This window comes from Oryctolagus cuniculus, chromosome 12 (assembly GCF_051225735.1).
Source record: "Oryctolagus cuniculus isolate XC-2025 breed Fujian yellow rabbit chromosome 12, ASM5122573v1, whole genome shotgun sequence".
Classification (NCBI taxonomy): domain Eukaryota; kingdom Metazoa; phylum Chordata; class Mammalia; order Lagomorpha; family Leporidae; genus Oryctolagus; species Oryctolagus cuniculus.
In genome coordinates, this window is record NC_142878.1 from 4401120 (window position 1) to 4415502 (window position 14383).

At 44.4% G+C, this 14383-nt stretch overlaps 1 protein-coding gene across 13 annotated transcripts in view; it reads left to right on the plus strand.

Moving 5' to 3' along the window:
- The window catches only part of MCTP2 (multiple C2 and transmembrane domain containing 2), a 252067-nt gene that overhangs the window by 171695 nt on the left and 65989 nt on the right, over window positions 1-14383 (plus strand). Inside the window, exon 18 of one of the 13 annotated variants that reach the window (XM_089311102.1) lies at window positions 13027-13342. The exons of the other annotated variants lie outside the window; for them this stretch is intronic. Within the exon in view, the coding sequence (XP_089167228.1) occupies window positions 13027-13065 (39 nt within the window). The 3' untranslated portion in view covers window positions 13066-13342. Of the gene's footprint in view, window positions 1-13026; window positions 13343-14383 lie in introns of those variants that run through there. 13 annotated transcript variants of the gene reach the window in all.

A 14383-nucleotide genomic window follows, 5' to 3' on the forward strand; every position in this document is an offset into this window, starting at 1 on the left:
ACCATACATTTTCCAAGGATGCCTGTGTAGGTGTGTTTGAACTTAGCATATCTTGTTGAAGACACAGTTAAAAGCAGCTTTCTAAGATCAGGGTCCACATGGTGTCTACTTGGAAGGGGTGGATAAACATGAACAGTGGTTACTGTCCCAGCAGAGCTATGTGTGACAATGTTCTCAACACTCAGAGAAGGAAGTTATCTCCCAGGCGCTGACACTTGCATACCTTTGAATTATTTGTAAGAAATTAAATTTTGGCTTTTTTTTAAATAACAATGGTCAAACTACTGCATTTCATGTTTCTGAAGGCTAACTTTTGGGAGGACGGATATAAAAATGTATCTCATCCTATCTTTTGAATCTTTCTCCTTTCCCTATGTTCCCTGAATATTTTATTGTATTGTATTTTTCTAAGTTTTAATCAACAATTTGTACTAAATTAAGCATCTTTTTTGTCCCTCAAAAAGTCATATTCTTTCCCAGTTGGAAGATACATTGATATAAGGTTCCAGTTTATTAACAGGGGCCAAATGCAACTTCCACACCTTGGATAGAAGGAAGTACATCCGTCTCCCTCCCTGTGACTTGATTTGTGACTATTCCTGGTGTCTCTGCACATGGGCAAGTTCATTTCCAAGCAGACTTCGAGGCCTAGGGACGTCATAAGCCCTTGTTGTTTCAGCACCTGCTGTGTGTCAGACAGTGTCTCGAGCATTTGACAAATGTTAATTCATCTGGTTCTCACAACAACCTGCTGATGTGGGTGTTGGGTGCTACTTTGTTCTTGCAGATGGGGAAAAGTGAGCCTATAGAGGTGAAGTAAGGGGTCAGAGCTCATAGGTTTTCAAGAGCCAAAACCGATTTTATCCCAGGCCATCTGGTCTTAGAATCCGCATGCTTAACCATCGGGCTGTATTGTCTCTCAGGCCCCAAATGACACACTTGTCCTTTTATTTAGATAATGCCTCTAGGAGCAACCATATGGATCATTTTAAATATGTGTTTGGGTGCTGTTTGTGGGAGGTGAGTCTTGTCCAGGATGCATTAGGGGAAACCTGCTTATTGAGTGAGTGGGGCTAACAGTCCTGTGCAGTCAAGTGTAGCTTCCATGTTTTATTCAAGATGATGGGGCCAAGAGAAGAGAAGGCAGGAAGGTCAGCACCGTCACTGAGAGGTGCTCCATCCCTGGGAATCACATGCATGTGACATCCTGGAGACCCAGCTCCTTGGTCTAGCAGCCCTGAGTAGCACGTGCTAGACTGGTTCCCAGATAGAATACTCATTTCGGGGGGATGTTCTCAGATAATGTACAAGACTTTTCAAGGGAAGGAAGTGGAAGCTGGAAACAACTCACAGAAGGTGTCAGGGAAGAAGCTGTACTGTCCAGACTTTTCTCTAAGAGTCCCCAGTTGTTCAAAATGAAGAATAGGGGTAGGAGAGAGCCATCATCTACACCCATACATTCCTTTAATTAAAATATCTTAAAACAATAGCTGTCAAAGAGATAGGCACAGATTTCTAGTGGAGTAGTTCTCGATTCTGTATCCCTAACGTCTCACTGAAAATACATTATTTGATAGGAATGAAGATAGATAAACTTGTTTTGAAAAGATAATTTTGCATGTTACATTTGTATTTTAGATCCAATCTTGTGTTAAGGATTCAGTTTTGTTTTGCTGTTGTGTGCTTATGTTTTATGAATACAAGTATTGTCTATACAAGAACGAAAGATATATGGTAATATGAAAATATTCTGCTTATAATGAAGCAGACTTTTCTTGATAAATGGTATCACCCGAAGGTTACTTTAAATAGCGGTGATCTCGTGCATCTGAAATAGGATTGTATTGATGCGCGTTGTTTTTCACCCATCTTTCAGGCACACACCTACTACATCAAAGAGGGCAAGTCTGTGGGGCATTGATGGATTCCTTGTTTTATTAAATTTTTACTTGGACGTTTGAAGTTAAAAAGTAATCTAAATCTACCATATATCAATGGGTATCTTCATAATGCTATGATTTTAACATCTGTGGCTTTTGTTCCTGAATTTTTTTGAGTATAGGAAAATGAAGAATTTATTCTTCAGAGTTGACAGATTCTGCAATATAGTAAATAATTTAAGACATCAGTCAACCTCCCTCTTCTATGAAGTACAAGCTGCTCTACACTTTGTGAGATCTCATGTTGACTAAATACCAAATTCTGAGATTTTGGAAACTCTAGAATATTGAGAAATGTGAAAGAGTTACATGTTGCCCTTAGCAGCTGCTGTCTTGGAACCTATTCTGCACATGCACACACACACACACACATACATACACACACAAGCAGAGGCAACTGGGTAATGAAGAGTTGCCGTGTAAACATTTGGGAGATCAGTTTGGTTCCGTTGGTGATCTCCCGTGGCCCACACATCACTCAGAGTTGTTTTGCTTTGGTGCAGATGACAAATGCAGCGGCAGTGTTTTCTTGGTATTGGGCTCTGCACACAGTGCTGACATGTTTTGAGGCTTTGAATGTTTATGTACTTGTCTAACACGTATACTTTGAGTTATCTCACCAGCATATTCACACTTAGACACTTCTGTGTTTGAGTCTGCTCTTTCAGTGGTCCGAACATCCGCCACAAGTCACAGTGGGATCTGAACAGCAGGCCTTGTTTTCCACGTCTACAGTGGAGCTTGGAGATTCACGATATTCCTGCAAAGCCAAGGAAAAGAAAGCTCCAATAACAATAAGCGTTTTACATGAAGGGAGGATTTTTCCGAGACATCCTAAATATGTCTGCAAACATGCATGCACTCATACACACATGTATGCAAAATGGAAGCATATTTTACATAAAATGCTTAAAATATTTGCATTTATTATGTGAAATGCTTAAAAATCCTTGACATTTTAGAACTTAACATTTATAAGCTGATTTCCCACCTCTTCCTTTTCCTGGAAGACTACATAAAATAGTTCCAAAAATATTTTAAAGTTTTCTTCAGCATTTTTTTTATAAGAACAATCCATCATTGCACATTGTGATGATAATTTTAACAACATAATTGTACCTTCTATTGACAGCTTCTCAGGCATTAACTAATTATGCCATTTAATAAAATTACAGTAATTGCATTAAAAAGATTATCTGTTGAGGATGTAAAAGGACACTATTCACTATTTTAGCATATTTTCATGTTTATATTTTCAATTTTATAATTGAATTGCGTTTCCAGACAGAATGGAAGCTAACACCGAGTGGAATCACTTGGTATTTTGGGGCACTGCAGTTGTGAATCGTGAACACTAGATCTCCATTGTGTTATGCCCATGCAGCGTGGACTGGCACGTTCCCACAGCCCCGTTGCACAGTGAGGGGGCGGGATCCCGGTGCAAGCCCTGTGGCAGGGACCCTGTCACTGCCAGCACAGCTGCAAGTGCGGGTTTCCTGCCTTCTGAGTTTTCTAGTTAGGAGTTTCAGTCTTGCGCACATTCTGTGAGTTCTCTCTTGTTCATCCACTCTCCAGAGATATCCTCCTACTCACTTGACCTTGATTTTAGGATCTCGCACCTTGGAGGGAGAGGAGACTCAGGAGGTCACACAGCTAGTGCTGGGTGTTTGTCTCCAAGCTCCACCCTCCAGCTCCCTCCTCCCTTGCCACAGCCAGTGATGGTCCAGGGCATCGGGTGCTTTGGGGGTGCTGAGGCACAGGTGGGATTTTCCTACTTAGCCATCAGCATGTTTCCAGCTTGCTCCCCTGTTTGCCTTCCTCCTCCCCTTCTCTGACCCCGCCCACCCTTCTTCCCACACCCTCCTTCCGCCTTGCTGTCATGATTATTAAATCATATCAAACAAACTTGCTCTTTGGGATCAAATTAGATAATAAGCATGCAAGTATTTTTAAAATAGGAAAAGAGCTACAGGTGTGAGGAATTAACTATCAGTGGGTGATGACGTTGCGCTTCTGATTCAGAGAAAGGCATATACACAGTCATCCATATACAAACATGCATACATCATGCAGGCACATGCATGCACACACACACACATGTCTGGTTGCAAAGGACGCATTGTGTGAGGACTTGTTTGACCACAGTGTGGGAATGCAAACCTCTGTAGTCTGTGTGGTGGATCTTCAAAGATCGGTCATTTTCAAAGCTGATTACTGTGTGTGTGAAGCCACCGAATGCCCAAGCCTGGAGTTGTACCTTCAAGGCTCCGCCAGAACTCTTCATGCTTGATCTAATAAATTAAGTTCTTCCCATCAGAAGTAGGATACATTTCATCTTGATGACTTCAGACTTTGAGTTAATGTCATGTGAAAGACGCAGGCGGTGTAACACAGCTCTGTGACTGAGGGTTGATTTAGTGCATTGGGAGCTGCTGAGTGGCAAAGAGCCAGTCCCTCCTCGCTGCTTAGGATGGTGTTGGATGAGCAACAGGCAGATGTCTCTAGGAAGAATGCTGGAATCAATACAGACAGCAGTTACCAGAAGTTGTCTTCTCCCTCCAACCCTGCCTGTATCCCACCGTGTATTCTGGGTGAAATCCAGAGACAGCCTTGCGGCTTCATCATAACCCTAAGATGCATTTTCCTTGCCTTTCCTGACCTGCCCATCCAGGGTGCTGCTAACAGCCTCATAGCCAGGAGGCGTCCAGTGGTGGGAGGGCAGGCAGCGGATGGAGAGAACTGACACATCTGTCGCCATTGTGAACAACTCCTGTTAATTGGCTGTTTTATTTTTGACCCTTGCAGAACCGAATGCTTTTCCTCCCTTTCCATCTGTTTTTATATGGGACACTTGGATGTGCAAACATCTTGTGTGATGCAAAAATGGAAAACCTCTAGAAATGAAGGGCCTGGTGTGTGTGTGTGTGTGTGTGTGTGTGTGAAAACCCAGTTCCAAGCACAGGTTTTAACCTGTTGAAGAACTATGCTCAGCACTCATTTTTCTGCCTAATTTGATATTACCTTTTTTTTTTTTCCAGTCCAAGCATTGTCATTTGTTTCTGAGCTGTCATTTTTATTAGTCTCTCTGGCGGCTCTTCTGGGGCTCCCCATCAGGTGGCGTGTGCTCTGCATTGTCTGGCTGGGCCTGGCACGCGGAGGGCCCTTTTATTGCTGTGTGATGTGGGCGTGCTTGCCGGGGTAGCCTGTAATTAGACCCGCCGCAGGTGACAGTTACAAGAGAGCCCAGTAATCATTCGAGCTGCCTGATCTGATGTTTATGGAGAGAAACCTCCTTTGTGGTCTGGTTGGAGTTTCCTGCAGCACGTTGTACTTTTGCCCTTTGATTTATGGTTTAGGAAGGTGTGTTTTGTTACCCATCCCCTTATCTGGGGGTTGGGTCATTGGCTTTTAAAAATTGAGCCATTTGGGAGGAAGGTTTTCATTGGCCTGATAGTCCAGGTACTACGTTCACACGTGCACACACACAAACAAAATAATTACATCAAAACCAGGGTTAGTATGCAATCAGCTAAGCCATGCTCCCGCATGGTGTTTGCTGTGTTAGGCTCCCTGGGACCCTCTTAATCTAAGTTAAAATAGCTTTTCTCTTTATACCCAAACTCTTTAAAGGTTCTGTTGCAATGCATTGTCAGAATGCCTCATTTTGTTGAGTAAAAAAAGACAAAAGACATATTTTCTGGACCCAACTTAAGAGAGAACCCCTCGGTTGCAGCTTTAATCTAGACAAGATGGAACTGTGACGCATTACAGTGGGAGGGCTTCCGTGTTCCTGTGGAGGGGAAGAAGCAGAGGGCCTCAGCAAAGCGCTTCCCCAAGGCCTCCCGGGGTGGAGAGGGACAGGGACTTCTCAGCCAACCCCACTTTGACAACACGTGACTTCATCAGCATTAACTGCAGTTGCAGCTTCAGTTTAGGAGTCTGAGATGCATCTACCCGGTACCCACAGTCTCTGCGGTTCCCAAAGCAGCGCATCCCCCGCCACTGCTGACATTTGGAACTTTGAGTTGCAGAGTTGGCTGCCCAGGTGGGTCCTGCGCCATGTGGGGACATCACGTGTGCAGCTGCTGCATGTGTGTTCGGTGGACCCTTCTCTTAGAACGTGCGTTTCCTCCTACAGCTGTGGTGGCGGCGGCAATGACGACAGTGATGTTAAGGACGAGACAAAAATGACCGTGCCTTGTGTTTTGGAAGTTTCAAAAATGCACTTGATGGCAATGATAATGCTTCTCATGCAGTGGGATCTTGCTTTTGTGTTCTGAAAGAGCAGCAGAGAACGCAGTAAGCACTAGGTGGTGGTGAGCCATGTCCTGCCCTAGATTGAGCAGGTTCATGCAACTCTAGACATTTCTAAACGATTCCGCAGCAAGGGCTGTTTGCCTTGGAAACAACTGAAGTCTCGCCTTGTTGTGAAGGAAACTTGTATATGCTGACTTCTTCCCCAAATCCTGTTATACAAAAACAGTAAGATGCATCCTGTGCGTAGCTGTCAAAGAATCAGCTGAGGGTGCGTTAGTTATATGCCTCTCTTACAGCAAATTTAATTTTACATTTCATGGGTGGATTCTACAATTTTAATAATTCATAGGTTTTCAAAACCAGATCATTGATACTTGAACCCCTCCACCGTCTCCCGGAAACGGAAGAAAAAGAGAAAGAGGAGAGGAGAGGAAGAATAGTGGATAGGTTGGCAACTGCTTGTGTTTATGTGCAGATAGTCCTGCAGGTGGCGCTAGAAACTCATAAATGACGAAGACTCTCAGGGTTGATTTCTGTGGGCTACTTCTTAGGGATTTTAATTTCAGCAATTTATGTTTAATTTGTTACCATAATCTACAAGCAGACATCATTACACTAGTGAAAAATTAAATTTTCAAATTTATTTTCTTCTTTGTCTTTGAAATCCTTTTCTCATGTATTTGGGAGCATATTCATCTCTGCAGAAAGGAGTGCGATCCAGGTTGCTGCTGAGTTAGTACAGATTATGTGGCAAATGACCATTTTAAGCCTTTTTTGTCTTTTATGAGATTTTTATTCTCTAACCTGCAGCTAAAATTTGAAGACTGTGCTTTTTGTTCAGTTTAGCCTCTACATTTTGCAATTGTAAGGAAACTGAGGCAAAATGTGTGTGTGTGTGCACACGCACAAAACACACCTGCCAATTGCAGTGTTAAATCCAATTGCTTCCCAGGGGTGTTTCTTTCCTCAGTTAGTTCCGACCTGCGAGCAGGATCACTAATTCTTTGAAAGCTATTTTACCCACAGATAAACACACACTGTAGACAGTTTCTTTAAAAACATTAGAAGATGCATTGTGGATATAATACATTTTCTTTTTATTTTATTTTATTTTTTTGACAGGCAGAGTGGACAGTGAGAGAGAGAGACAGAGAGAAAGGTCTTCCTTTGCCGTTGGTTCACCCTCCAATGGCCGCCGCGGCCGGCGCACCACGCTGATCCAAAGGCAGGAGCCAGGTACTTCTCCTGGTCTCCCATGGGGTGCAGGGCCCAAGCACTTGGGCCATCCTCCACTGCACTCCCTGGCCACAGCAGAGAGCTGGCCTGGAAGAGGGGCAACCGGGACAGAATCCGGCACCCCGACCGGGACTAGAACCTGGTGCGCCGCCGCCGCAAGGCGGAGGATTAGTCTAGTGAACTGCGGCACTGGCTGATATAATACATTTTCAAATTCTCTTAATTATTTCACTTTGGACATTGGCATGACCACCACCAAGGTAAAGCACCCATTAGATGGGAGTTCTTTCTTTACTGCTTGTTAAGGTTCACATTTCTTGAATTGCTTTTAGTGAAATGTATACACACATATATACATTCATTTGCCATTTTTTTAAGTTTGAGCTTGAAATACTAACTCCAGAGTGATTTGCTTAAGCACAGTTAATTTTCCAGCTCTCCTATTGTCTTGTGGTCGCATTTAAAAAAACCTTGCAGTGTGCATTTTCAAGGGGAAACTGCCTTGTTCTAAGAAAGTGTAATTATTTTACTTTAAATGCTTTAGGCTTTAGATGTTGAGTGTCATCAGCCAACAACTGTGATGGTCTTGAGCAAATTATATGGATTTCCATTTTTGTCTTTCTTCTGAACGTTTTGCTCAGTCTTAAAGTTCAAATCCAATAAGGTCTGGTACACTTGCATCCAGACTTTCTTATCATAGAAGGGGGTGGGGGGAGACGAGACACCTCTGGCTCTTTCTATTCTGTTTCCATTGCTCTTCCAATTACTCATGAGGGAGAGCAGTGGAAGCAAGTCAGACCCTCTGCAAACCTATTTTTTTCAGCTTTCATACAGAGAATACTTGGTTCTCTGTTAGCAGCTGACCAAAATCTAATCCATTAAAAATATATCGTGGTAAGCAGTTCTTGAAAATGTTTATAATAAATGGTAAAAGCCCAGCTTCCACTGTGAGATTAGCAGTGGGAACAGGATGTGTGCATCAGGAAATAGGTTATTGCCCGACCCATGTGTCCTGCAGAGCAGCCGACAGGGCGGGTGGAGATTTAAAAGCCTGCAGTGCCAGGATTTTATTTGATTTGCTTCCTTTTGCTTTCTTGTGCATATTGCAGCATTATTTATCACACTTGGTGTTTTCCTCAGTGAAGCTATTGTGAAGTTCCTTTCATTGACAAAAAAGCTGCGTGTGTTTTGGAGGTTGACCCCACCCATGCTTCAAGATCAAATGACTGATGTAACTCGCTCACTTTTGCACAACAGATTTTGTGTCTTTCAAAAATCATAACCTTGTGGAAGAATATCTTCCAGGGGTATGGAACGACCCCACGCTCGTGTTAATGAGACGGATTTCTGCAGAGGATTACCGAGACTCTCCTGCCTTTTGCTGGATTGCAGGCCGGTGTCAGAGCTAGGGGACGGCAGCACTCATGAATAATGCTTCTACCTGGATGCTACCTACAGCAACACACACCAGTGAGGAGGAGATCAAACACACCCGTTCAAAAGCCTGGGGAAGCATTATGTGTCTGAGGTCTGATCTATTGTCTGGGAGGTCTGTGAGACTTAATGCACTCTGCAAAGATTACGCTCCCTCTCTAATTGCCCAGACACTTCCTTGAAGGATTTAAACAGTCGGGAAAGGTGATGCTCCTTGTCCATTTTTGTCTTCTGCCCGCAGTTGAAGTTTATCTGTCTTTCCACTGAGAGCAGTAGATCAAGTAACCCAGCCAGTGTCAAATTCATAAACCCCGATTGAGGAGTGCGAGAATGAGCGGTGATACTCACAGCTGCTTCATAATTACTGGCTCGTGAAGGGCTCTGCCTTCCGTTTCCGGTGTTTACACCGTGTGTCCAGAAAGCAGGGCTGAGGGGTTCACGGCTGGCTTTGCTCTGACTGCGGATCAGCTCCGTTTTCCTAAGCTGCTCTTAGTGCTGTGGACGCCTGGTGCAGCAGTGCCCATTTGTGTGGTTTGGGTCACACGTGGAGTATGCTCACTGCAGCGTTTCTCTGCCACCCCCCCCCCCCGCCTTCCCCTACATCCCGCCCTGAAGCCTTTCCCCTGACTTAGGGGCATAATACAGGACAGACCCAGCCTTGGGGTGTGATAACTTTCCCCAGCGCATCTCGGTGACGTCCAGGCTCGCTTTTAGAAACGGCTCCTCTCTGCTCCTGAGCGGCTTGGACTTACTTGTGTCTGAGTGCAGCTTTTCCCACCTCAGCAGACTGTCTGCTACTCTGCCTTGATTATAGCTCTGCTTTCTAAATGGGGCTGGGGAGCTGCATGCCCTGTATGTGGGGAGAGCATGATGGACTTAAATGCACAGGACAGGTGGCTGCCAGAGTGTGCGTGCGAGTTCCCTCGCACTGCCGGATCTGCCAGCAGCGTCCCTGGGAAGCAAGGAACCCCGCTTGGTTCACGCTGCTGGTACAAATTGTGCCTGTGGGCGAGAGACGGCAATATCGCATTTATGCAGCTTCTGAAAGAGACTGGAGAGGATTCCCTGTAATTTAAGATGGTAGTCGTGTCACTGATGGGGGGTAGCAGGATTTTTTCTTTTTAAGAAGTCCTTGATTGTCCCATGGGAGGTTCACACTTTGGGCTGACGGCACTGTGTTTTACCCATCTTGGAGAGAGCTGTCGGCGTGCTCCCTGTCTGTGTCCCTTAAAGCCTGAGCAGATGACGGGACGATCGCTGGAGGGAGAATGCGTCTCGGGGAGAGACTGCCTCCATGGATGGCCCCGTTGCACAGTTCTCACTGCGTGCTACCTCACACTGTTGATGGATTACACTGAATGTTTCATCTGTATATAAAAATTAAAAATTCAAACAAAAATCTGGCCCACGTGAAGAACAGGCCTTTTGGGCATATGGTTCATTATGCATATTCATTTAATTACTAAAACACTTGCGATGGCTTCTCTGCCCTTGCACTCAACGTGCAAAGTTGGATCTCTCCTATCACACAGAAAAGGTACCGTTCAGTTCTGCTCGGGGGAGTGGGGAGTGAGGAAGGAAGAGAAGAAAGAAAAAGCTGCGCCTTTGAAGACACGATGGGGTCACCAAGAGGAGGAGGTGTGGTGCTCAGTCTCAGGTCCCTTGGAAGGCGCAGTTTCTCTCTGGCTCTTGCTCTCCTTGTGGGGGTCTCCCACTTCTCCCACCGCCCCCGCAGGCTGCCCTTTCTGTGCGTGGGGTATATGAATACAGGCATGGCAGAAACATGAGACTGAGAGGTTTCAAGTAGTTGCCTCTGAGCGACTCCGATCTCATGATGAAGCTGTCTGCGTTTTATTGGTTAGGAAGGGAGTGCTATGCAAGTGCGACTTTAATTGATTTTTCAGGGCCAACAGGTGGTGATGGCTTAGACATACCCTGGGCTCTGTGGCACTCCTAATTTGGAGCTGCACATATAATAGCTTTATTAAAATAAACAGTCTCCTGGCTTTCGTTTTACCTGAACATCTGCCTCTTGGCTTTTTAAGAGCCTGTTAAAATATTTTCATTTTTATGCTTGAAAAGGATCATATCCTAAAATAGCTGAGGAAGACTTAATTTCCGATTCTTGCCATCAAACATATTATTTTTGTCTGATATTAAAGACATTAAAATTCAACAGCATATTTGAATGGGATCATTGTTGTTTCAGTAATGTGTTTTTTTGCACATTTATTTACATGATACAACAGGTTTTGAACAGAAGAGGCCAAAAATTGAATTTGTAGTGGCTGGGTTTTCATGTGAACTTTTATTTTGGTGAGCAAAAGATACTTGGAGGGAGAGAGGGATGGAGGCAAGAGAGAGAGGACGAACATGCTTTAAGGCCATTGTGTGGATTTCTTCCTGATTTATGGTCACTTCTCGTATTGTAAGAACGCTGTTTGGATAGATCCTGAGCAGAACAAATTCAGGACTGTAAACTCATTTCCAAGGGAAAGGAGGATCCCAACCTGCTCTTAGTGGCAGGCACGTGTGGCTCTGGCACAAGCTCAGTTTTGCCTTTCAGCTAAGCTAAAAGGTAGTCTATGGAATACATTCTTGATCCGTTCCTAAAGGAATTGTCCTTTGCTATGAAGGGCAGCTCTCTCTGGTCCCGACTGCAGGGTTGCAGGGTGAAGGCGCCTCAGTCTGCCTTAAGCACAGGGACTTGGAAGCGAGCGGCTGCAGGCTTGCCGTGAACCTAGTGCAGCCCCGTGTCTTTCAGTGCCAGAAATAAAGCTGCGGATGCAGAAACTTAGTGCAGTGAGCTGCCCGGCTCTGTCACCGCACTAATGCTAATTGGAGACACTTGCTCTATTACCCAGAGCGCTGTCGTCTGCATTCATTCCGATCTGATCTTTCTGTGAACGTGGAGGACCAGGTCCTGAGTGTAAGTTTCTAGGCCCAATTGCAGCCTGATGTTCAGGTGACCGAAGCCAGAGAGCACCTCCAGAGAATGCTTTGTCCACCTGACAATGATTACGTGCCGTTGGACTTCTCCCATGGCGGGTCCCGCACTGCCAAAAACTGTGCTTCTGAATCGAGTGAGACACTCAGCACCACCACTGAATGGAATTTTTTTCTTGACCTCTTCAGATCCTTGGCTTTGTGGGGATAAATGTGTGGAAATTTTTCCTCCCTTCCTTTAATCAGAGCAGAGAATTTACTGATGGCTTTGAAAGGTGTATTTACCAAAATCAGACTTTCAGCTTCTCAATTACCAGTTTCTGCAGAAATGCATAATGTGAAATTTATTATCTGATTCTAGACCTGAAATTATCATTACAGGGAGGGATAAGCCAGTGGCCACAGCATGCCATAGGGTTCTTTTTCTTCATTTACTTTAGGGCTTTTCCGCTATTTAAACTGCTTGCTATGCCTTTATGAGTGCTGTGGGGATTTTTCATTGGGCCAAAGGTGATTGTTGAATTTTTTCCCATGTATATAAAGCATTGTGTGGCCAATAGCAGATGCAAACACTACAGTGATGGGATTTTAATAAATGCATCACATTTAAAGGAATATCTGCTAATGACAAATACATGTATAGAATAGATTAGAAGCCATTTTCTTTTTTTTTTTTTTATTGAAGATTTATTTGAGAGACAAATTCTAGAGGCCAAGTGCATCCCTTGGTTCACGGACCTTTGATCCCTCTTCAAAAACAGCAAGGGCAGGCTGCTGAGTTCTCATATCTGTTCCCTGGCTGCCTTCTGCCTCCCTCATCCACCTTCAAGAACTTTTGTCATTTCATTGGGGCTACTCAGATAACTCACATCATCCATGTAAATATATAAATATATATTTTTATATATATACATTTTTTAAAAGATTTATTTACTTATTTGAAAGGCAGAGTTACATTCATCGAGATCCAAGCCACACTGTTAGATCCACCAAGAGTCTACATTCTCTGTCGAATGTTCCTGAGCGTTCCAGACAACAGGGAGCTTGACCTTTCTCCAGGACTGTGGGAATTTCTTCCCGTGTTTCATTCCACTTTCTCGTTTCCCCATCCCACCCTGTCATTAAAGGGATTTGCTACCAGAATCATCGGGTTAAAAATCTCATCCTATCATTTCCTGTTTAAAAATCTCTCTCTGCAATCTTTGCCTTTCAGATAAGTAAACGTTACAGTTTCAGAAGAGGGGCAGGCTAGTGGTGTATTGTTAAGCTGCCACTTGTGATACCACATCTCCTGTTGGGGTACCTGAGAAGGAATCCTGCCTCTGCTTCCTCTCCGGCTTCCTGCTAACGTCACTTGGCAGCCAGTAGTGGCTCAAGTACTTGGGTCCCTGACACCCACAGACAGGCCTGGGTGGAGTTCCTGGATACTGGAGTCAGCCTGGCCCAGCCTTGCTGGTTGTGGTCATTTGGAGAGTGAACCAGCCAATGAAAGATCCGTTTCCCTCTCCCTCCCCCTCCTCCCCATCTCTCTCTCTCCCTATTGCTTTTCAAATAAATAAAAATATTTTTAAAAAAATCCATCAGTGATGCTCCATTTAATTGGGGTAACACCTCAACTTGCTACCTGGACGTAGGAGCCATTCCATCAACTGGCTCTGTGGAGTCCTTCGTCAATGGCCATCACTGTATGATCCTGCCCCATTGGATGTTTTCCCATCTCCAAGCATGGGAGCCAGTTTTTATTGGTGCCACTGTCATGTCTTTGTCCCTTTCTCCCACTTTAATTGCCACTCTTGCCTGAGCAACGGTCACCATCTAGCTGCTACTTGGAGCTGAGCACAGAGCAGTGACTGGGTAAGGGTCTCACTGAACCCGTGGATGCTCTGAGCGTGGCTCTGCGGGAATAATTACTGAAGGGGAGGCTGGCAGACTTTGTCTTGAGTTGGAGGCGATCATTCCTCACATTCAGGAGGCACAGCGATGGTGGTGACCCTTCCAGTTTATCATGGCATTTAGTCGTCTTCGTAGGCCTTGAGGCAGGCTTCACATTCCCATTCCACAGGTGAGTGAAGTGTCGAGTAGTGTTTCCAAGATCACACAGCTAGTATCCATACAGCCATGATTTAGATCCAAAGTGAATTTGTTCTCAGCAATGTTAAATAAACACTTAATGTTAGAAAATTCAGCAGCCCTGGAACTGCTTGAAATAGCATGGAAGGAAGAAATGACGATTTGAGAGCTGAGAGCTCCCGGCCCCATCTTCAAACTCACCATAGATTAAACCAAATATTAATAGTTTAGTTTCTTCCTTTAGAAAATACTTCTGGATTACTGTGGAACAATACATAATGCTGTTCTTTAGTATTTTTATGGAAAACTTTAAGTACATGGAAATGCAGGCTTAGATGCATGTGTATATGTACGTATATGGTTTACATGGGCAGCCACTGGATAATAAAGCAATGTCACTCCCATTTAACAGTGTGTACTGCAGCTTGGTGCCTCATCTGTGGCAAACACTGTGTGAGTGCTGACTTCACTGTCAAGCCTCTGGGTTGTCCTTTATCCCA